General features: G+C 49.8%; 1 protein-coding gene across 1 annotated transcript in view; it reads right to left on the bottom strand.

Annotated features, from left to right (window-relative positions):
* Positions 1–24,993, bottom strand: part of LOC143995704 (T-cell differentiation antigen CD6-like) — a 133,193-nt gene that overhangs the window by 47,402 nt on the left and 60,798 nt on the right. Inside the window, exons 5-8 of the mRNA XM_077490452.1 lie at positions 13,161–13,238; positions 12,551–12,679; positions 1,806–1,892; positions 1,578–1,652 (exon numbers count right to left, since the gene is read on the bottom strand). Coding sequence (XP_077346578.1) covers positions 1,578–1,652; positions 1,806–1,892; positions 12,551–12,679; positions 13,161–13,238 — 369 coding nt within the window. The remainder of the gene's footprint in view (positions 1–1,577; positions 1,653–1,805; positions 1,893–12,550; positions 12,680–13,160; positions 13,239–24,993) is intronic.

Consider the following 24,993-nt stretch of genomic DNA (forward strand, 5'->3'; position numbering starts at 1 on the left):
GTCCTCTGCCAGGACTTCTATTCTAGGTGTACAGACTCAGAACTGGCCACCTTCCCCATCCTCTGCCAGGACTTCTATTCTAGGTGTACAGACCCAAAGCTGGCACACCTTCCCCATCCTCTGCCAGGACTTCCATTCTAGGTGTACAGACCCAGAACTGGCACACCTTCCCCATCCTCTGCCAGGACTTCCATTCTAGGTGTAGAGACCCAGAGCTGGCACACCTTCCCCGTCCTCTGCCAGGACTTCCATTCTAGGTGTAGAGACCCAGAGCTGGCACACCTTCCCCGTCCTCTGCCAGGACTTCCATTCTAGGTGTACAGACCCAGAGCTGGCACACCTTCCCCGTCCTCTGCCAGGACTTCCATTCTAGGTGTACAGACCCAGAGCTGGCACACCATCCCCGTCCCCTGCCAGGACTTCCATTCTAGGTGTAGAGACCCAGAACTGGCACACCTTCCCCATCCTCTGCCAGGACTTCTATTCTAGGTGTACAGACCCAAAGCTGGCACACCTTCCCCGTCCTCTGCCAGGACTTCCATTCTAGGTGTAGAGACCCAGAACTGGTACACCTCCCCTGTCCTCTGCCAGGACTTCCATTCTAGGTGTACAGACCCAGAGCTGGCACACCTTCCCCATCCTCTGCCAGGACTTCCATTCTAGGTGTACAGACCCAGAACTGGCACACCTCCCCTGTCCTCTGCCAGGACTTCCATTCTAGGTGTACAGACCCAGAGCTGGCAAACTTTCCCCGTCCTCTGCTAGGACCTCCATTCTAGGTGTAGAGACCTACAACTGGCACAACAACTGGCACACCTTCCCTGTCCTCTGCCAGGACTTCCATTCTAGGTGTACAGACCCAGAACTGGCACACCTTCCCTGTCCTCTGCTAGGACCTCCATTCTAGGTGTAGAGACCCAGAATCGGCACACCTTCCCCGTCCGCTGCTAGGACTTCCATTCTAGGTGTACAGACCCAGAACTGGCACACCTTCCCTGTCTTCTGCCAGGTCTTCCATTCTAGGTGTAGAGACCCAAAGCTGGCACGCTTTCCCCGTCCTCTGCCAGGACTTCCATTCTAGGTGTACAGACCCAGAGCTGGCACACCTTCCCTGTCTTCTGCCAGGTCTTCCATTCTAGGTGTACAGACCCAGAGCTGGCACACTTTCCCTGTCCTCTGCTAGGACTTCTATTCTAGGTGTACAGGCCCAAAGCTGGCACACCTTCCCCATCCTCTGCCAGGACTTCCATTCTAGGTGTACAGACCCAGAGCTGGCACACCTTCCCTGTCTTCTGCCAGGTCTTCCATTCTAGGTGTACAGACCCAGAGCTGGCACACTTTCCCTGTCCTCTGCCAGGACTTCCATTCTAGGTGTACAGGCCCAGAGCTGATCACTATCAGGAAAGAAATAATACAGCAATGGTGGGCAGGTCATGAAGTCAGAGACAAAAATTGGAGAAGAAGGGCAATTTTGCCTTTATGTGTCTGTTGTGCCATCCATAGCACACATGCAGCCCAGTGTCTTCATCAGTCCTCTATATACTGGTGATAATACGAGACACCACTCTACTACTTACCTGGCTCCATGTTGCGTGTCCGTGGGCTTGGTGGGATGTGACCTGTATAAAGTATTGGGATCTGTAGGGAATCATCTAGAAAACACATTAAGTTTTACATTTTTAGAAGAAAGCCACGACAGTGGAATGCAGATCAGAAATATATGAATTGCTAAAATGAACGACCTCCCATCAATGTGAGGATTACTGAATACTGAAAGGAGAAGGTGTGATAACATGTTTCCTGACCTGGGGGCTGGGTTGGTCTCAGCGCAGAGGCTCTGAAGTCCCTGTATTCATTGTGTCTGGTCAGTGATGGATTCTGCTGTGTAGATTCTGGTAGAAAATAACAAAAATCTGAAAAAAGTCACACGCTAATTACAAACCCTACACTTCAATCTAACCCAAGTCTTCACCCTAGCCCTGACCCGATGATCAGCCTAACCCCAACCCTTCTCAGCCCAAACCTAACCTTGCTCCTCAGCCAAAACCTACACCTGGTCCCTCAGCCAAACACTAAACCTGGTCCTCAGACAAACCCTAAACCTGGTCCTCAGCCAAACCCTAAACTGGTCCCTCGGCCAAACCCTAAACCTGGTCCTCAGACAAACCCTAAACCTGGTCCTCAGACAAACCCTAAACTGGTCCTCAGCCAAACCCTAAACTGGTCCTCAGACAAACCCTAAACCTGGTCCTCAGCCAAACCCTAAACTGGTCCCTCGGCCAAACCCTAAGCCTGGTCCTCAGCCAAACCCTAAACTGGTCCTCAGACAAACCCTAAACCTGGTCCTCAGACAAACCCTAAACTGGTCCTCAGACAAACCCTAAACCTGGTCCTCAGCCAAACCCTAAACTGGTCCCTCGGCCAAACCCTAAACCTGGTCCTCAGACAAACCCTAAACTGGTCCTCAGACAAACCCTAAACCTGGTCCTCAGACAAACCCTAAACTGGTCCTCAGACAAACCCTAAACCTGGTCCTCAGACAAACCCTAAACTGGTCCTCAGACAAACCCTACACCTGGTCCTCAGACAAACCCTACACCTGGTCCTCAGCCAAACCCTAAACTGGTCCCTCGGCCAAACCCTAAACCTGGTTCTCAGACAAACCCTAAACCTGGTCCTCAGACAAACCCTAAACTGGTCCTCAGACAAACCCTAAACCTGGTCCTCAGCCAAACCCTAAACTGGTCCCTCGGCCAAACCCTAAACCTGGTCCTCAGACAAACCCTAAACCTGGTCCCACGGCCAAACCCTAAACTGGTCCTCAGCCAAACCCTAAACCTGGTCCTCAGACAAACCCTACACCTGGTCCTCAGACAAACCCTACACCTGTTCCTCAGACAAACCCTACACCTGGTCCTCAGACAAACCCTACACCTGGTCCTCAGCCAAACCCTAAACTGGTCCTCAGCCAAACCCTAAACCTGGTCCTCAGACAAACCCTACACCTGGTCCTCAGACAAACCCTACACCTATTCCTCAGACAAACCCTACACCTGGTCCTCAGACAAACCCTACACCTGGTCCTCAGACAAACCCTAAACTGGTCCTCAGCCAAACCCTAAACTGGTCCTCAGCCAAACCCTACACCTGGTCCTCAGACACACCCTACACCTGGTCCTCAGACAAACCCTAAACTGGTCCACAGCCAAACCCTAAACTGGTCCTCAGCCAAACCCTACACCTGGTCCTCAGACACACCCTACACCTGATCCTCAGACAAACCCTAAACCTGGTCCTCAGACAAACCCTAAACCTGGTCCTCAGACAAACCCTACACCTGGTCCTCAGACAAACCCTACACCTGGTCCTCAGCCAAACCCTAAACTGGTCCTCAGACACACCCTACACCTGGTCCTCAGACACACCCTACACCTGATCCTCAGACAAACCCTACACCTGGTCCTCAGCCAAACCCTAAACTGGTCCTCAGCCAAACCCTACACCTGGTCCTCAGACACACCCTACACCTGATCCTCAGACAAACCCTACACCTGGTCCTCAGCCAAACCCTAAACTGGTCCTCAGCCAAACCCTAAACCTGGTCCCTCGGCCAAACCCTACACCTGGTCCTCAGCCAAACCCTAAACTGGTCCTCAGCCAAACCCTAAACCTGGTCCCTCGGCCAAACCCTACACCTGGTCCTCAGCCAAACCCTAAACTGGTCCTCAGCCAAACCCTACACCTGGTCCTCAGACAAACCCTACACCTGGTCCTCAGACAAACCCTACACCTGGTCCTCAGACAAACCCTACACCTGGTCCTCAGACACACCCTACACCTGCTCCTCAGACAAACCCTACACCTGGTCCTCAGCCAAACCCTAAACTGGTCCTCAGCCAAACCCTAAACCTGGTCCCTCGGCCAAACCCTACACCTGGTCCTCAGCCAAACCCTAAACTGGTCCTCAGACAAACCCTACACCTGGTCCTCAGACACACCCTACACCTGATCCTCAGCCAAACCCTACACCTGGTCCTCAGCCAAACCCTACACCTGGTCCTCAGCCAAACCCTACACCTGGTCCTCAGCCAAACCCTAACCTTGGTCCTCAGCATAACCCTAACCTTAGTCCTCAGCATAACCCTAAACCTGGCCCTCAGCCTATCCCTAAACCTGGTCTGAAGCATAACCCTAACCTTGGTCCTCAGCCAAACCCTAAACCTGGTCCCTCGGCCAAACCCTACACCTGGTCCTCAGACAAACCCTAAACTGGTCCTCAGCCAAACCCTAAACCTGGTCCTCAGCATAACCCTAAACCTGGTCCTCAGCATAACCCTAAAACTGGTCCTCAGCATAACCGTAAAGTTGGTCTTCAACATAACCCTAAACCTCATCCTCTGCATAACTCTGACCATGTTTATCAGTACAACCCTAAACCTGGTCCTCAGGCTAACCCTGACCCTGCTCCTTAACATAACTGTTAACCTTAAGCTGACCATAGATGCTAACCTTGAATTTTTACCTAAGCCCTCACATAAACCTGATCCTCAATAAAACCTAACCCTGGTCCTCCTCACCTTAGAGTGATGATCCTAACCCTAACCCTGATCCTCTCCTAACCCTAACCCTAACCCTAGTCCAAGCTGTATCAGTGATCCTTAAATAACTCTAAATCTGTGTCTTCAACTAATCTCTCCCTAACTACGGTCCTTAACCTAGCCAAGACCTTACACCGTATGCTCTTCCTTACAGCTATGCCATGCACTCTTCCTTACCGCTATGCCATGCACTCTTCCTTACCGCTATGCCATGTACTCTTCCTTACCGCTATGTCATGTACTCTTCCCTACCGCTATGCCATGTACTCTTCCTTACCGCTATGCCATGTACTTGTCCTTACCGCGATGCCATGTACTCTTCCTTACCTCTATGTCATGTACTCTTCCTTACCTCTTTGTCATGTACTCTTCCTTACCGCTATGCCATGTACTCTTCCTTACCGCTATGCCATGTACTCTTCCTTACCGCTATTCCATGTACTCTTCCTTACCGCTATGCCATGTACTCTTCCTTACCGCTATGCCATGTACTCTTCCCTACCGCTATGCCATGTACTCTTCCCTACCGCTATGCCATGTACTCTTCCTTACCGCTATGTCATGTACTCTTCCTTACTGCTATGTCATGTACTCTTCCTTACTGCTATGTCATGTACTCTTCCTTACCGCTATGTCATGTACTCTTCCTTACCGCTATGCCATGTACTCGTCCTTACCGCTATGTCATGTACTCTTCCTTACTGCTATGTCATGTACTCTTCCTTACCTCTATGTTATGTACTCTTTCTTACCGCTATGCCATGTACTCTTCCTTACCGCTATGTCATGTACTCTTCCTTACCGCTATGCCATGCACTCGTCCTTACCGCTATGCCATGTACTCGTCCTTACTGCTATGTCATGTACTCTTCCTTACCGCTATGTCATGTACTCTTCCTTACCTCTATGTCATGTACTCTTCCTTACCTCTATGTTATGTACTCTTTCTTACCGCTATGCCATGTACTCTTCCTTACCGCTATGCCATGTACTCTTCCTTACCGCTATGCCATGTACTCTTCCTTACCGCTATTCCATGTACTCTTCCTTACCGCTATGCCATGTACTCTTCCTTACCTCTATGTCATGTACTCTTCCTTACCGCTATGTCATGTACTCTTCCTTACCGCTATGCCATGTACTCGTCCTTACCGCTATGCCATGTACTCTTCTTTACCGCTATGTCATGTACTCTTCCTTACCTCTATGTCATGTACTCTTTCTTACCGCTATGCCATGTACTCTTCCTTACCGCTATTCCATGTACTCTTCCTTACTGCTATGCCATGTACTCTTCCCTACCGCTATGCCATGTACTCTTCCTTACCTCTATGTCATGTACTCTTCCTTACCTCTATGTCATGTACTCTTTCTTACCGCTATGCCATGTACTCTTCCTTACCTCTATGTCATGTACTCTTTCTTACCGCTATGCCATGTACTCTTCCTTACCGCTATGCCATGTACTCTTCCTTACCGCTATGCCATGTACTCTTCCTTACCGCTATTCCATGTACTCTTCCTTACCGCTATGCCATGTACTCTTCCTTACCGCTATGCCATGTACTCTTCCTTACCGCTATGTCATGTACTCTTCCTTACCGGTATGCCATATACTCGTCCTTACCGCTATGCCATGTACTCTTCCTTACCGCTATGTCATGTACTCTTCCTTACCGCTATGCCATGTACTCGTCCTTACCGCTATGCCATGTACTCTTCCTTACCGCTATGTCATGTACTCTTCCTTACCGCTATGTCATGTACTCTTCCTTACCGCTATGTCATGTACTCTTCCTTACCTCTATGTCATGTACTCTTTCTTACCGCTATGCCATGTACTCTTCCTTACCGCTATGCCATGTACTCTTCCATACCGCTATGCCATGTACTCTTCCTTACCGCTATGCCATGTACTCTTCCTTACCACTATGCTACGTACTCGTCCTTACCGCTATGCCATGTACTCTTCCTTACCGCTATGTCATGTACTCTTCCTTACCGCTATGTCATGTACTCTTCCTTACCGCTATGTCATGTACTCTTCCTTACCTCTATGTCATGTACTCTTCCTTACCGCTATGCCATGTACTCGTCCTTACCGCTATGCCATGCACTCGTCCTTACCGATATGCCATGTACTCGTCCTTACCGCTATGTCATGTACTCTTCCTTACCACTATGTCATGTACTCTTCCTTACCTCTATGTCATGTACTCTTCCTTACCGCTATGCCATGTACTCTTTCTTACCGCTATGCCATGTACTCTTCCTTACCGCTATGCCATGTACTCTTCCTTACCGCTATGCCATGTACTCTTCCTTACCGCTATGTCATGTACTCTTCCTTACCGCTATGTCATGTACTCTTCCTTACCGCTATGTCATGTACTCTTCCCTACCGCTATGCCATGTACTCTTCCTTACCGCTATGCCATGTACTTGTCCTTACCGCGATGCCATGTACTCTTCCTTACCTCTATGTCATGTACTCTTCCTTACCTCTTTGTCATGTACTCTTCCTTACCGCTATGCCATGTACTCTTCCTTACCACTATGCCATGTACTCTTCCTTACCGCTATGTCATGTACTCTTCCTTACCGGTATGCCATGTACTCGTCCTTACCGCTATGCCATGTACTCTTCCATACCGCTATGTCATGTACTCTTCCTTACCGCTATGCCATGTACTCGTCCTTACCGCTATGTCATGTACTCTTCCTTACCGGTATGCCATGTACTCGTCCTTACCGCTATGCCATGTACTCTTCCTTACCGCTATGTCATGTACTCTTCCTTACCGCTATGCCATGTACTCGTCCTTACCGCTATGCCATGTACTCTTCCTTACCGCTATGTCATGTACTCTTCCTTACCGCTATGTCATGTACTCTTCCTTACCGCTATGTCATGTACTCTTCCTTACCTCTATGTCATGTACTCTTTCTTACCGCTATTCCATGTACTCTTCCTTACTGCTATGCCATGTACTCTTCCCTACCGCTATGCCATGTACTCTTCCTTACCTCTATGTCATGTACTCTTCCTTACCTCTATGTCATGTACTCTTTCTTACCGCTATGCCATGTACTCTTCCTTACCTCTATGTCATGTACTCTTTCTTACCGCTATGCCATGTACTCTTCCTTACCGCTATGCCATGTACTCTTCCTTACCGCTATGCCATGTACTCTTCCTTACCGCTATTCCATGTACTCTTCCTTACCGCTATGCCATGTACTCTTCCTTACCGCTATGCCATGTACTCTTCCTTACCGCTATGTCATGTACTCTTCCTTACCGGTATGCCATATACTCGTCCTTACCGCTATGCCATGTACTCTTCCTTACCGCTATGTCATGTACTCTTCCTTACCGCTATGCCATGTACTCGTCCTTACCGCTATGCCATGTACTCTTCCTTACCGCTATGTCATGTACTCTTCCTTACCTCTATGTCATGTACTCTTTCTTACCGCTATGCCATGTACTCTTCCTTACCGCTATGCCATGTACTCTTCCATACCGCTATGCCATGTACTCTTCCTTACCGCTATGCCATGTACTCTTCCTTACCACTATGCTACGTACTCGTCCTTACCGCTATGCCATGTACTCTTCCTTACCGCTATGTCATGTACTCTTCCTTACCGCTATGTCATGTACTCTTCCTTACCGCTATGTCATGTACTCTTCCTTACCTCTATGTCATGTACTCTTCCTTACCGCTATGCCATGTACTCGTCCTTACCGCTATGCCATGCACTCGTCCTTACCGATATGCCATGTACTCGTCCTTACCGCTATGTCATGTACTCTTCCTTACCACTATGTCATGTACTCTTCCTTACCTCTATGTCATGTACTCTTCCTTACCGCTATGCCATGTACTCTTTCTTACCGCTATGCCATGTACTCTTCCTTACCGCTATGCCATGTACTCTTCCTTACCGCTATGCCATGTACTCTTCCTTACCGCTATGTCATGTACTCTTCCTTACCGCTATGTCATGTACTCTTCCTTACCGCTATGTCATGTACTCTTCCCTACCGCTATGCCATGTACTCTTCCTTACCGCTATGCCATGTACTTGTCCTTACCGCGATGCCATGTACTCTTCCTTACCTCTATGTCATGTACTCTTCCTTACCTCTTTGTCATGTACTCTTCCTTACCGCTATGCCATGTACTCTTCCTTACCGCTATGCCATGTACTCTTCCTTACCGCTATGTCATGTACTCTTCCTTACCGGTATGCCATGTACTCGTCCTTACCGCTATGCCATGTACTCTTCCTTACCGCTATGTCATGTACTCTTCCTTACCGCTATGCCATGTACTCGTCCTTACCGCTATGCCATGTACTCTTCCTTACCGCTATGTCATGTACTCTTCCTTACCGCTATGTCATGTACTCTTCCTTACCGCTATGTCATGTACTCTTCCTTACCTCTATGTCATGTACTCTTTCTTACCGCTATGCCATGTACTCTTCCTTACCGCTATGCCATGTACTCTTCCATACCGCTATGCCATGTACTCTTCCTTACCACTATGCTACGTACTCGTCCTTACCGCTATGCCATGTACTCTTCCTTACCGCTATGTCATGTACTCTTCCTTACCGCTATGTCATGTACTCTTCCTTACCTCTATGTCATGTACTCTTCCTTACCGCTATGCCATGTACTCGTCCTTACCGCTATGCCATGCACTCGTCCTTACCGATATGCCATGTACTCATCCTTACCGCTATGTCATGTACTCTTCCTTACCACTATGTCATGTACTCTTCCTTACCTCTATGTCATGTACTCTTCCTTACCGCTATGCCATGTACTCTTTCTTACCGCTATGCCATGTACTCTTCCTTACCGCTATGCCATGTACTCTTCCTTACCGCTATGCCATGTACTCTTCCTTACCGCTATGCCATGTACTCTTCCTTACCGCTATGCCATGTACTCTTCCTTACCGCTATGCCATGTACTCTTCCTTACCGCTATGCCATGTACTCTTCCTTACCGCTATGTCATGTACTCTTCCTTACCGCTATGTCATGTACTCTTCCCTACCGCTATGCCATGTACTCTTCCTTACCGCTATGCCATGTACTTGTCCTTACCGCGATGCCATGTACTCTTCCTTGAATATAAAGGGGTGGGTCCTGCGCAAATCGTGCCACTCAAATAAAATACACAAATTCAAAATAATATAAATATGTGCATACATACAATGCCGTGAAAAAAAATATAGTCCAAAAAACAGCACGCATAAAAATATATAAAAAATATATAAAAAAATGGAAAAAAGGTTTAATGATAGAACAATAATAAAATGTCCGCTACTCAAGGCTCCCAGAACTCTCACCTTTAAACGAAGTGAATAAGCAAATCAAACAAACTCCAGGATTCTCTTATTTCATTCATAAATAATAAATAATAGCCATCAGGCAATCCAAAGGAGGGATGCAATGATACAATTCCGCCACTAGAGGGCCAGTCCCAGCTTCCAGAATAGCTGAAATGGATCTTCACTTCTATTTCACAGTGTATGGCTCAAAATAAGAGAGAGGAGGGGGAGAGAGAGAAACAGGAGACTTCCATAGTGTAGTAGTTTAAAAAACGGCATGTCATGTACTCTCTTATTTTGAGCCATACACTGTGAAATAGAAGTGAAGATCCATTTCAGCTATTCTGGAAGCTGGGACTGGTCCTTCCTTACCTCTATGTTATGTACTCTTTCTTACCGCTATGCCATGTACTCTTCCTTACCGCTATGTCATGTACTCTTCCTTACCGCTATGCCATGCACTCGTCCTTACCGCTATGCCATGTACTCGTCCTTACTGCTATGTCATGTACTCTTCCTTACCGCTATGTCATGTACTCTTCCTTACCTCTATGTCATGTACTCTTCCTTACCTCTATGTCATGTACTCTTTCTTACCGCTATGCCATGTACTCTTCCTTACCGCTATGCCATGTACTCTTCCTTACCGCTATGCCATGTACTCTTCCTTACCGCTATTCCATGTACTCTTCCTTACCGCTATGCCATGTACTCTTCCTTACCGCTATGTCATGTACTCTTCCTTACCGCTATGCCATGCACTCTTCCTTACCGCTATGCCATGTACTCTTCCTTACCGCTATGTCATGTACTCTTCCTTACCGCTATGCCATGTACTCTTCCTTACCGCTATTCCATGTACTCTTCCTTACCGCTATGCCATGTACTCTTCCTTACCGCTATGTCATGTACTCGTCCTTACCGCTATGCCATGTACTCTTTCTTACCGCTATGTCATGTACTCTTCTTTACCGCTATGTCATGTACTCTTCCTTACCTCTATGTCATGTACTCTTCCTTACCTCTATGTCATGTACTCTTCCTTACCGCTATGTCATGTACTCTTCCTTACCGCTATGCCATGTACTCGTCCTTACCGCTATGCCATGTACTCTTTCTTACCGCTATGTCATGTACTCTTCTTTACCGCTATGTCATGTACTCTTCCTTACCTCTATGTCATGTACTCTTTCTTACCGCTATGCCATGTACTCTTCCTTACCGCTATTCCATGTACTCTTCCCTACCGCTATGCCATGTACTCTTCCTTACCTCTATGTCATGTACTCTTCCTTACCTCTATGTCATGTACTCTTTCTTACCGCTATGCCATGTACTCTTCCTTACCGCTATGCCATGTACTCTTCCTTACCTCTATGTCATGTACTCTTTCTTACCGCTATGCCATGTACTCTTCCTTACCGCTATGCCATGTACTCTTCCTTACCGCTATGCCATGTACTCTTCCTTACCGCTATTCCATGTACTCTTCCTTACCGCTATGCCATGTACTCTTCCTTACCGCTATGCCATGTACTCTTCCTTACCGCTATGTCATGTACTCGTCCTTACCGCTATGCCATGTACTCTTCCTTACCGCTATGTCATGTACTCTTCCTTACCGCTATGCCATGTACTCGTCCTTACCGCTATGCCATGTACTCTTCCTTACCGCTATGTCATGTACTCTTCCTTACCGCTATGTCATGTACTCTTCCTTACCGCTATGTCATGTACTCTTCCTTACCTCTATGTCATGTACTCTTTCTTACCGCTATGCCATGTACTCTTCCTTACCGCTATGCCATGTACTCTTCCATACCGCTATGCCATGTACTCTTCCTTACCACTATGCTACGTACTCGTCCTTACCGCTATGCCATGTACTCTTCCTTACCGCTATGTCATGTACTCTTCCTTACCGCTATGTCATGTACTCTTCCTTACCTCTATGTCATGTACTCTTCCTTACCGCTATGCCATGTACTCGTCCTTACCGCTATGCCATGCACTCGTCCTTACCGCTATGCCATGTACTCGTCCTTACCGCTATGTCATGTACTCTTCCTTACCACTATGTCCATGTACTCTTCCTTACCTCTATGTCATGTACTCTTCCTTACCGCTATGCCATGTACTCTTTCTTACCGCTATGCCATGTACTCTTCCTTACCGCTATGCCATGTACTCTTCCTTACCGCTATGCCATGTACTCTTCCTTACCGCTATGTCATGTACTCTTCCTTACCGCTATGTCATGTACTCTTCCTTACCGCTATGTCATGTACTCTTCCTTACCGCTATGCCATGTACTCTTCCTACCGCTATGCCATGTACTCTTCCTTACCTCTATGTCATGTACTCTTCCTTACCGCTATGCCATGTACTCTTCCTTACCGCTATGTCATGTACTCTTCCTTACCGCTATGTCATGTACTCTTCCTTACCGCTATGTCATGTACTCTTCCTTACCTCTATGTCATGTACTTTTTCCTTACCGCTATGTCATGTACTCTTCCTTACCGCTATGTCATGTACTCTTCCTTACCGCTATGTCATGTACTCTTCCTTACCGCTATGCCATATAATATTCCTTACTTTGCTTTAATCGGAGTCTCCAGATGATGGTTGTGAAGACAAGGCCAGACATGAGGAGAAGGCTGAGGAGGAGAGCGCAGACGATAATGAAGTAGGAGTGGGTGGAATCACTGCGGACAGGGGGCGACCCTAAGACACAAAAAGTTGGGATTAGTGTGATAAAGCCAAACAGAAATATAAAGGGAAGGCCTCACCGAGCACTAGGGCTGTGAGCCGTATTATAGCATGCAGGACATAAAAGCCTCATAAATGACTTTCCATTCTAAAGGCCACCATCCCTGGACACACCCGGACACACCTGGACACACCTGGACACACCTGGGCAGAATATGAGGCAGGAAATTGGAACTTTCTGCACAGAATTCTCCTCATATTCAGTTCCAACTAAGCAGAATTCACACCAACAACCATTCTGAGATGGGGGGGGGGGGAGGATTGTGCAGTCCAGAAGATGGAGAGATGTGCAGGTGAAGGATGGAGGACCATTGCCACCCCTCCCCCATAGAATATAGTAAGGAGCCACCATCATAATCCTCTTGGTGGGTGGATGAGCGGACGCTGCTGTGAAATGCTGAGAAAATGAGAAATATGACCAATCAATAAATAATACCTGTCAGGGGTGAAGTCAGGTCCAAATGTGTGCTGGATGAGGTCACTGTGGTCATCCCATCATAGAAGTCACCTGACCCTGGAAAAGCAAAGAAATGTACATAAAAAGAAGACGGATTGTAAGACGGAAATAAGAGAATTTACTGAAGAAAGAAATTCAATCGCTTCACTTCTACAGCAAAATAGTGTGGGGGGGGAGGGGGGGTTCTGAAAGCCCAGATAGTTTCCCTTTCCCATAATGGCTACAGACAGGGAGGTCACGATATCTGTCCATGGTGTGATCACAGAAAGGGAGGTCACGATATCTGTCCATGGTGTGATCACAGACAGGGAGGTCACGATATCTGTCCATGGTGTGATCACAGAAAGGGAGGTCACGATATCTGTCCATGGTGTGATCACAGACAGGGAGGTCACGATATCTGTCCATGGTGTGATCACAGAAAGGGAGGTCACGATATCTGTCCATGGTGTGATCACAGACATGGAGGCCACGATATCTGTCCATGGTGTGATCACAGACAGGGAGGCCACGATATCTGTCCATGGTGTGATCACCGACAGGGAGGTCACGATATCTGTCCATGGTGTGATCACAGACAGGGAGGTCACGATATCTGTCCATGGTGTGATCACAGAAAGGGAGGTCACGATATCTGTCCATGGTGGTGTGATCACAGACATGGAGGCCACGATATCTGTCCATGGTGTGATCACAGACAGGGAGGCCACGATATCTGTCCATGGTGTGATCACCGACAGGGAGGTCACGATATCTGTCCATGGTGTGATCACAGACAGGGAGGCCACGATATCTGTCCATGGTGTGATCACAGACAGGGAGGCCACGATATCTGTCCATGGTGTGATCACCGACAGGGAGGTCACGATATCTGTCCATGGTGTGATCACAGACAGGGGGGTCACGATATCTGTCCATGGTGTGATCACAGACATGGAGGCCACGATATCTGTCCATGGTGTGATCACAGACAGGGAGGCCACGATATCTGTCCATGGTGTGATCACAGACAGGGAGGCCACGATATCTGTCCATGGTGTGATCACCGACAGGGAGGTCACGATATCTGTCCATGGTGTGATCACAGACAGGGAGGCCACGATATCTGTCCATGGTGTGATCACAGACAGGGAGGCCACGATATCTGTCCATGGTGTGATCACCGACAGGGAGGTCACGATATCTGTCCATGGTGTGATCACAGACAGGGGGGTCACGATATCTGTCCATGGTGTGATCACAGACAGGGAGGCCACGATATCTGTCCATGGTGTGATCACAGACAGGGAGGCCACGATATCTGTCCATGGTGTGATCACAGACAGGGAGGTCACGATATCTGTCCATGGTGTGATCACAGACAGGGAGGTCACGATATCTGTCCATGGTGTGATCACAGACAGGGAGGCCACGATATCTGTCCATGGTGTGATCACAGACAGGGAGGCCACGATATCTGTCCATGGTGTGATCACAGACAGGGAGGCCACGATATCTGTCCATGGTGTGATCACAGACAGGGAGGCCACGATATCTGTCCATGGTGTGATCACCGACAGGGAGGCCACAATATCTGTCCACTGGTGTGATCACAGACAGGGAGGTCACGATATCTGTCCATGGTGTGATCACAGACAGGGAGGCCACGATATCTGTCCATGGTGTGATCACAGACAGGGAGGCCACGATATCTGTCCATGGTGTGATCACAGACAGGGAGGCCACGATATCTGTCCATGGTGTGATCACAGACAGGGAGGCCACGATATCTGTCCATGGTGTGATAACAGACAGGGAGGCCACGATATCTGTCCATGGTGTGATCACAGACAGGGAGGCCACGATATCTGTCCATGGTGTGATCACAGACAGGGAGGTCACGATATCTGTCCATGGTGTGATCACCGACAGGGAGGTCACGATATCTGTCCATGTGTGATCACAGACAGGGAGGTCACGATATCTGTCCATGGTGTGATCACAGACAGGGAGGCACGATATCTGTCCATGGTGTGATCACAGACATGGAGGTCACGATATCTGTCCATGGTGTGATCACAGACAGGGAGGTCACGATATCTGTCCATGGTGTGATCACAGACAGGGAGGCCACGATATCTGTCCATGGTGTGATCACAGACAGGGAGGTCACGATATCTGTCCATGGTGTGATCACAGACAGGGAGGCCACGATATCTGTCCATGGTGTGATCACAGACAGGAGGTCACGATATCTGTCCATGGTGTGATCACAGACAGGGAAATCACGATATCTGTCCATGGTGTGATCACAGACAGGGAGGCCACGATATCTGTCCATGGTGTGATCACAGACAGGGAGGCCACGATATCTGTCCATGGTGTGATCACAGACAGGGAAATCACGATATCTGTCCATGGTGTGATCACAGACATGGAGGTCACGATATCTGTCCATGGTGTGATCACAGACAGGGAGGTCACGATATCTGTCCATGGTGTGATCACAGACAGGGAAATCACGATATCTGTCCATGGTGTGATCACAGACAGGGAGGTCACGATATCTGTCCATGGTGTGATCACAGACAGGGAGGCCACGATATCTGTCCATGGTGTGATCACAGACATGGAGGTCACGATATCTGTCCATGGTGTGATCACAGACAGGGAGGCCACGATATCTGTCCATGGTGTGATCACAGACAGGGAGGCCATGATATCTGTCCATGGTGTGATCACAGACAGGGAGGCCACGATATCTGTCCATGGTGTGATCACAGACAGGGAGGCCATGATATCTGTCCATGGTGTGATCACAGACAGGGAGGTCACGATATCTGTCCATGGTGTGATCACAGACAGGGATGTCACGATATCTGTCCATGGTGTGATCACAGACAGGGAGGCCACGATATCTGTCCATGGTGTGATCACAGACAGGGAGGTCACGATATCTGTCCATGGTGTGATCACAGACAGGGAGGCCACGATATCTGTCCATGGTGTGATCACCGACAGGGAGGCCACAATATCTGTCCATGGTGTGATCACAGACAGGGAGGTCACGATATCTGTCCATGGTGTGATCACAGACAGGGAGGCCACGATATCTGTCCATGGTGTGATCACAGACAGGGAGGCCACGATATCTGTCCATGGTGTGATCACAGACAGGGAGGCCACGATATCTGTCCATGGTGTGATCACAGACAGGGAGGCCACGATATCTGTCCATGGTGTGATCACAGACAGGGAGGTCACGATATCTGTCCATGGTGTGATCACAGACAGGGAGGCCACGATATCTGTCCATGGTGTGATCACAGACAGGGAGGTCACGATATCTGTCCATGGTGTGATCACAGACAGGGAGGCCACGATATCTGTCCATGGTGTGATCACAGACAGGGAGGCCACGATATCTGTCCATGGTGTGATCACCGACAGGGAGGTCACGATATCTGTCCATGGTGTGATCACAGACAGGGGGGTCACGATATCTGTCCATGGTGTGATCACAGACATGGAGGCCACGATATCTGTCCATGGTGTGATCACAGACAGGGAGGCCACGATATCTGTCCATGGTGTGATCACAGACAGGGAGGCCACGATATCTGTCCATGGTGTGATCACCGACAGGGAGGTCACGATATCTGTCCATGGTGTGATCACAGACAGGGAGGCCACGATATCTGTCCATGGTGTGATCACAGACAGGGAGGCCACGATATCTGTCCATGGTGTGATCACCGACAGGGAGGTCACGATATCTGTCCATGGTGTGATCACAGACAGGGGGGTCACGATATCTGTCCATGGTGTGATCACAGACAGGGAGGCCACGATATCTGTCCATGGTGTGATCACAGACAGGGAGGCCACGATATCTGTCCATGGTGTGATCACAGACAGGGAGGTCACGATATCTGTCCATGGTGTGATCACAGACAGGGAGGTCACGATATCTGTCCATGGTGTGATCACAGACAGGGAGGCCACGATATCTGTCCATGGTGTGATCACAGACAGGGAGGCCACGATATCTGTCCATGGTGTGATCACAGACAGGGAGGCCACGATATCTGTCCATGGTGTGATCACAGACAGGGAGGTCACGATATCTGTCCATGGTGTGATCACAGACAGGGAGGCCACGATATCTGTCCATGGTGTGATCACCGACAGGGAGGCCACGATATCTGTCCATGGTGTGATCACCGACAGGGAGGCCACGATATCTGTCCATGGTGTGATCACAGACAGGGAGTCACGATATCTGTCCATGGTGTGATCACAGACAGGGAGGTCACGATATCTGTCCATGGTGTGATCACAGACAGGGAGGCCACGATATCTGTCCATGGTGTGATCACAGACAGGGAGGTCACGATATCTGTCCATGGTGTGATCACAGACAGGGAGGTCACGATATCTGTCCATGGTGTGATCACAGACAGGGAGGCCACGATATCTGTCCATGGTGTGATCACAGACAGGGAGGTCACGATATCTGTCCATGGTGTGATCACAGACAGGGAGGCCACGATATCTGTCCATGGTGTGATCACCGACAGGGAGGTCACGATATCTGTCCATGGTGTGATCACAGACAGGGAGGTCACGATATCTGTCCATGGTGTGATCACAGACAGGGAGGCCACGATATCTGTCCATGGTGTGATCACCGACAGGGAGGCCACAATATCTGTCCATGGTGTGATCACAGACAGGGAGGTCACGATATCTGTCCATGGTGTGATCACAGACAGGGAGGCCACGATATCTGTCCATGGTGTGATCACAGACAGGGAGGCCACGATATCTGTCCATGGTGTGATCACAGACAGGGAGGCCACGATATCTGTCCATGGTGTGATCACAGACAGGGAGGCCACGATATCTGTCCATGGTGTGATCACAGACAGGGAGGCCACGATATCTGTCCATGGTGTGATCACAGACAGGGAGGCCACGATATCTGTCCATGGTGTGATCACAGACAGGGAGGTCACGATATCTGTCCATGGTGTGATCACCGACAGGGAGGTCACGATATCTGTCCATGGTGTGATCACAGACAGGGAGGTCACGATATCTGTCCATGGTGTGATCACAGACAGGGAGGCCACGATATCTGTCCATGGTGTGATCACAGACAGGGAGGTCACGATATCTGTCCATGGTGTGATCACAGACAGGGAGGCCACGATATCTGTCCATGGTGTGATCACAGACAGGGAGGCCACGATATCTGTCCATGGTGTGATCACAGACAGGGAGGTCACGATATCTGTCCATGGTGTGATCACAGACAGGGAGGCCACGATATCTGTCCATGGTGTGATCACAGACAGGGAGGTCACGATATCTGTCCATGGTGTGATCACAGACAGGGAAATCACGATATCTGTCCATGGTGTGATCACAGACAGGGAGGCCACGATATCTGTCCATGGTGTGATCACAGACAGGGAGGCCACGATATCTGTCCATGGTGTGATCACAGACAGGGAAGTCACGATATCTGTCCATGGTGTGATCACAGACATGGAGGTCACGATATCTGTCCATGGTGTGATCACAGACAGGGAGGTCACGATATCTGTCCATGGTGTGATCACAGACAGGGAAGTCACGATATCTGTCCATGGTGTGATCACAGACAGGGAGGTCACGATATCTGTCCATGGTGTGATCACAGACAGGGAGGCCACGATATCTGTCCATGGTGTGATCACAGACAGGGAGGTCACGATATCTGTCCATGGTGTGATCACAGACAGGGAGGCCACGATATCTGTCCATGGTGTGATCACAGACAGGGAGGCCATGATATCTGTCCATGGTGTGATCACAGACAGGGAGGCCACGATATCTGTCCATGGTGTGATCACAGACAGGGAGGCCATGATATCTGTCCATGGTGTGATCACAGACAGGGAGGTCACGATATCTGTCCATGGTGTGATCACAGACAGGGATGTCACGATATCTGTCCATGGTGTGATCACAGACAGGGAGGCCACGATATCTGTCCATGGTGTGATCACAGACAGGGAGGTCACGATATCTGTCCATGGTGTGATCACAGACAGGGAGGCCACGATATCTGTCCATGGTGTGATCACCGACAGGGAGGCCACAATATCTGTCCATGGTGTGATCACAGACAGGGAGGTCACGATATCTGTCCATGGGTGATCACAGACAGGGAGGCCACGATATCTGTCCATGGTGTGATCACAGACAGGGAGGCCACGATATCTGTCCATGGTGTGATCACAGACAGGGAGGCCACGATATCTGTCCATGGTGTGATCACAGACAGGGAGGCCACGATATCTGTCCATGGTGTGATCACAGACAGGGAGGTCACGATATCTGTCCATGGTGTGATCACAGACAGGGAGGCCACGATATCTGTCCATGGTGTGATCACAGACAGGGAGGTCACGATATCTGTCCATGGTGTGATCACCGACAGGGAGGTCACGATATCTGTCCATGTGTGATCACAGACAGGGAGGTCACGATATCTGTCCATGGTGTGATCACAGACAGGGAGGCCACGATATCTGTCCATGTGTGATCACCGACAGGGAGGTCACGATATCTGTCCATGGTGTGATCACAGACAGGGAGGTCACGATATCTGTCCATGGTGTGATCACAGACAGGGAGGCCACGATATCTGTCCATGGTGTGATCACAGACATGGAGGTCACGATATCTGTCCATGGTGTGATCACAGACAGGGAGGTCACGATATCTGTCCATGGTGTGATCACAGACAGGGAGGCCACGATATCTGTCCATGGTGTGATCACAGACAGGGAGGTCACGATATCTGTCCATGGTGTGATCACAGACAGGGAGGCCACGATATCTGTCCATGGTGTGATCACAGACAGGGAGGTCACGATATCTGTCCATGGTGTGATCACAGACAGGGAAATCACGATATCTGTCCATGGTGTGATCACAGACAGGGAGGCCACGATATCTGTCCATGGTGTGATCACAGACAGGGAGGCCACGATATCTGTCCATGGTGTGATCACAGACAGGGAAATCACGATATCTGTCCATGGTGTGATCACAGACATGGAGGTCACGATATCTGTCCATGGTGTGATCACAGACAGGGAGGTCACGATATCTGTCCATGGTGTGATCACAGACAGGGAAATCACGATATCTGTCCATGGTGTGATCACAGACAGGGAGGTCACGATATCTGTCCATGGTGTGATCACAGACAGGGAGGCCACGATATCTGTCCATGGTGTGATCACAGACAGGGAGGCCACGATATCTGTCCATGGTGTGATCACAGACAGGGAGGCCACGATATCTGTCCATGGTGTGATCACAGACAGGGAGGCCACGATATCTGTCCATGGTGTGATCACCGACAGGGAGGTCACGATATCTGTCCATGGTGTGATCACAGACAGGGGGGTCACGATATCTGTCCATGGTGTGATCACAGACAGGGAGGCCACGATATCTGTCCATGGTGTGATCACAGACAGGGAGGCCACGATATCTGTCCATGGTGTGATCACAGACAGGGAGGTCACGATATCTGTCCATGGTGTGATCACAGACAGGGAGGTCACGATATCTGTCCATGGTGTGATCACAGACAGGGAGGCCACGATATCTGTCCATGGTGTGATCACAGACTGGGAGGCCACGATATCTGTCCATGGTGTGATCACAGACAGGGAGGCCACGATATCTGTCCATGGTGTGATCACAGACAGGGAGGTCACGATATCTGTCCATGGTGTGATCACAGACAGGGAGGTCACGATATCTGTCCATGGTGTGATCACCGACAGGGAGGCCACGATATCTGTCCATGGTGTGATCACCGACAGGGAGGCCACGATATCTGTCCATGGTGTGATCACAGACAGGGAGGCCACGATATCTGTCCATGGTGTGATCACAGACAGGGAGGTCACGATATCTGTCCATGGTGTGATCACAGACAGGGAGGCCACGATATCTGTCCATGGTGTGATCACAGACAGGGAGGTCACGATATCTGTCCATGGTGTGCTCACAGACAGGGAGGTCACGATATCTGTCCATGGTGTGATCACCGACAGGGAGGCCACGATATCTGTCCATGGTGTGATCACAGACAGGGAGGTCACGATATCTGTCCATGGTGTGATCACAGACAGGGAGGCCACGATATCTGTCCATGGGTGTGATCACCGACAGGGAGGTCACGATATCTGTCCATGGTGTGATCACAGACAGGGAGGTCACGATATCTGTCCATGGTGTGATCACAGACAGGGAGGCCACGATATCTGTCCATGGTGTGATCACCGACAGGGAGGCCACAATATCTGTCCATGGTGTGATCACAGAAAGGGAGGTCACGATATCTGTCCATGGTGTGATCACAGACAGGGAGGCCACGATATCTGTCCATGGTGTGATCACAGACAGGGAGGCCACGATATCTGTCCATGGTGTGATCACAGACAGGGAGGCCACGATATCTGTCCATGGTGTGATCACAGACAGGGAGGCCACGATATCTGTCCATGGTGTGATCACAGACAGGGAGGCCACGATATCTGTCCATGGTGTGATCACAGACAGGGAGGCCACGATATCTGTCCATGGTGTGATCACAGACAGGGAGGTCACGATATCTGTCCATGGTGTGATCACCGACAGGGAGGTCACGATATCTGTCCATGTGTGATCACAGACAGGGAGGTCACGATATCTGTCCATGGTGTGATCACAGACAGGGAGGCCACGATATCTGTCCATGGTGTGATCACAGACATGGAGGTCACGATATCTGTCCATGGTGTGATCACAGACAGGGAGGTCACGATATCTGTCCATGGTGTGATCACAGACAGGGAGGCCACGATATCTGTCCATGGTGTGATCACAGACAGGGAGGTCACGATATCTGTCCATGGTGTGATCACAGACAGGGAGGCCACGATATCTGTCCATGGTGTGATCACAGACAGGGAGGTCACGATATCTGTCCATGGTGTGATCACAGACAGGGAAATCACGATATCTTGTCCATGGTGTGATCACAGACAGGGAGGCCACGATATCTGTCCATGGTGTGATCACAGACAGGGAGGCCACGATATCTGTCCATGGTGTGATCACAGACAGGGAAATCACGATATCTGTCCATGGTGTGATCACAGACATGGAGGTCACGATATCTGTCCATGTGTGATCACAGACAGGGAGGTCACGATATCTGTCCATGGTGTGATCACAGACAGGGAAATCACGATATCTGTCCATGGTGTGATCACAGACAGGGAGGTCACGATATCTGTCCATGGTGTGATCACAGACAGGGAGGCCACGATATCTGTCCATGGTGTGATCACAGACATGGAGGTCACGATATCTGTCCATGGTGTGATCACAGACAGGGAGGCCACGATATCTGTCCATGGTGTGATCACAGACAGGGAGGCCATGATATCTGTCCATGGTGTGATCACAGACAGGGAGGCCACGATATCTGTCCATGGTGTGATCACAGACAGGGAGGCCATGATATCTGTCCATGGTGTGATCACAGACAGGGAGGTCACGATATCTGTCCATGGTGTGATCACAGACAGGGATGTCACGATATCTGTCCATGGTGTGATCACAGACAGGGAGGCCACGATATCTGTCCATGGTGTGATCACAGACAGGGAGGTCACGATATCTGTCCATGGTGTGATCACAGACAGGGAGGCCACGATATCTGTCCATGGTGTGATCACAGACAGGGAGGTCACGATATCTGTCCATGGTGTGATCACAGACAAGGAGGTCACGATATCTGTCCATGGTGTGATCACAGACAGGGAGGGTCACGATATCTGTCCATGGTGTGATCACAGACAAGGAGGCCACGATATCTGTCCATGGTGTGATCACAGACAGGGAGGCCACGATATCTGTCCATGGTGTGATCACAGACAGGGAGGCCACGATATCTGTCCATGGTGTGATCACCAACAGGGAGGTCACGATATCTGTCCATGGTGTGATCACAGACAGGGAGGCCACGATATCTGTCCATGGTGTGATCACAGACAGGGAGGCCACGATATCTGTCCATGGTGTGATCACAGACAGGGATGTCACGATATCTGTCCATGGTGTGATCACAGACAGGGAGGCCACGATATCTGTCCATGGTGCGACCACAGACAGGGAGGCCACGATATCTGTCCATGGTGTGATCACAGACAGGGAGGCCACGATATCTGTCCATGGTGTGATCACAGACAGGGAGGTCACGATATCTGTCCATGGTGTGATCACAGACAGGGAGGTCACGATATCTGTCCATGGTGTGATCACAGACAGGGAAATCACGATATCTGTCCATGGTGTGATCACAGACAGGGAGGTCACGATATCTGTCCATGGTGTGATCACAGACAGGGAGGCCACGATATCTGTCCATGGTGTGATCACCGACAGGAAGGCCACGATATCTGTCCATGGTGTGATCACAGACAGGGAGGCACGATATCTGTCCATGGTGTGATCACAGACAGGGAGGTCACGATATCTGTCCATGGTGTGATCACAGACAGGGAGGTCACGATATCTGTCCATGGTGTGATCACAGACAGGGAGCCACGATATCTGTCCATGGTGTGATCACAGACAGGGAGGCCACGATATCTGTCCATGGTGTGATCACAGACAGGGAGGTCACGATATCTGTCCATGGTGTGATCACAGACAGGGAGGCCACGATATCTGTCCATGGTGTGATCACAGACAGGGAGGCCACGATATCTGTCCATGGTGTGATCACAGACAGGGAGGCCACGATATCTGTCCATGGTGTGATCACAGACAGGAGGTCACGATATCTGTCCATGGTGTGATCACAGACAGGGAGGCCACGATATCTGTCCATGGTGTGATCACAGACAGGGAGGCCACGATATCTGTCCATGGTGTGATCACAGACAGGGAGGTCACGATATCTGTCCATGGTGTGATCACAGACAGGGAGGCCACGATATCTGTCCATGGTGTGATCACAGACAGGGAGGCCACGATATCTGTCCATGGTGTGATCACAGACAGGGAGGGCCACGATATCTGTCCATGGTGTGATCACAGACAGGGAGGCCACGATATCTGTCCATGGTGTGATCACAGACAGGGAGGTCACGATATCTGTCCATGGTGTGATCACAGACAGGGAGGTCACGATATCTGTCCATGGTGTGATCACAGACAGGGAGGCCACGATATCTGTCCATGGTGTGATCACAGACAGGGAGGCCACGATATCTGTCCATGGTGTGATCACAGACAGGGAGGCCACGATTATCTGTCCATGGTGTGATCACAGACAGGGAGGCACGATATCTGTCCATGGTGTGATCACAGACAGGGAGGTCACGATATCTGTCCATGGTGTGATCACAGACAGGAGGCACGATATCTGTCCATGGTGTGATCACCGACAGGGAGGCCACGATATCTGTCCATGGTGTGATCACAGACAGGGAGGCACGATATCTGTCCATGGTGTGATCACAGACAGGAGGCCACGATATCTGTCCATGGTGTGATCACAGACAGGGAGGTCACGATATCTGTCCATGGTGTGATCACAGACAGGGAGGCACGATATCTGTCCATGGTGTGATCACAGACAGGGAGGCCACGATATCCTGTCCATGGTGTGATCACAGACAGGGAGGTCACGATATCTGTCCATGGTGTGATCACAGACCAGGGAGGCCACGATATCTGTCCATGGTGTGATCACCGACAGGGAGGC

This window comes from Lithobates pipiens, unplaced genomic scaffold (genome assembly GCF_037356315.1).
Source record: "Lithobates pipiens isolate NorthernLeopardFrog02 unplaced genomic scaffold, aLitPip1_a1.2 Scaffold_185, whole genome shotgun sequence".
Classification (NCBI taxonomy): domain Eukaryota; kingdom Metazoa; phylum Chordata; class Amphibia; order Anura; family Ranidae; genus Lithobates; species Lithobates pipiens.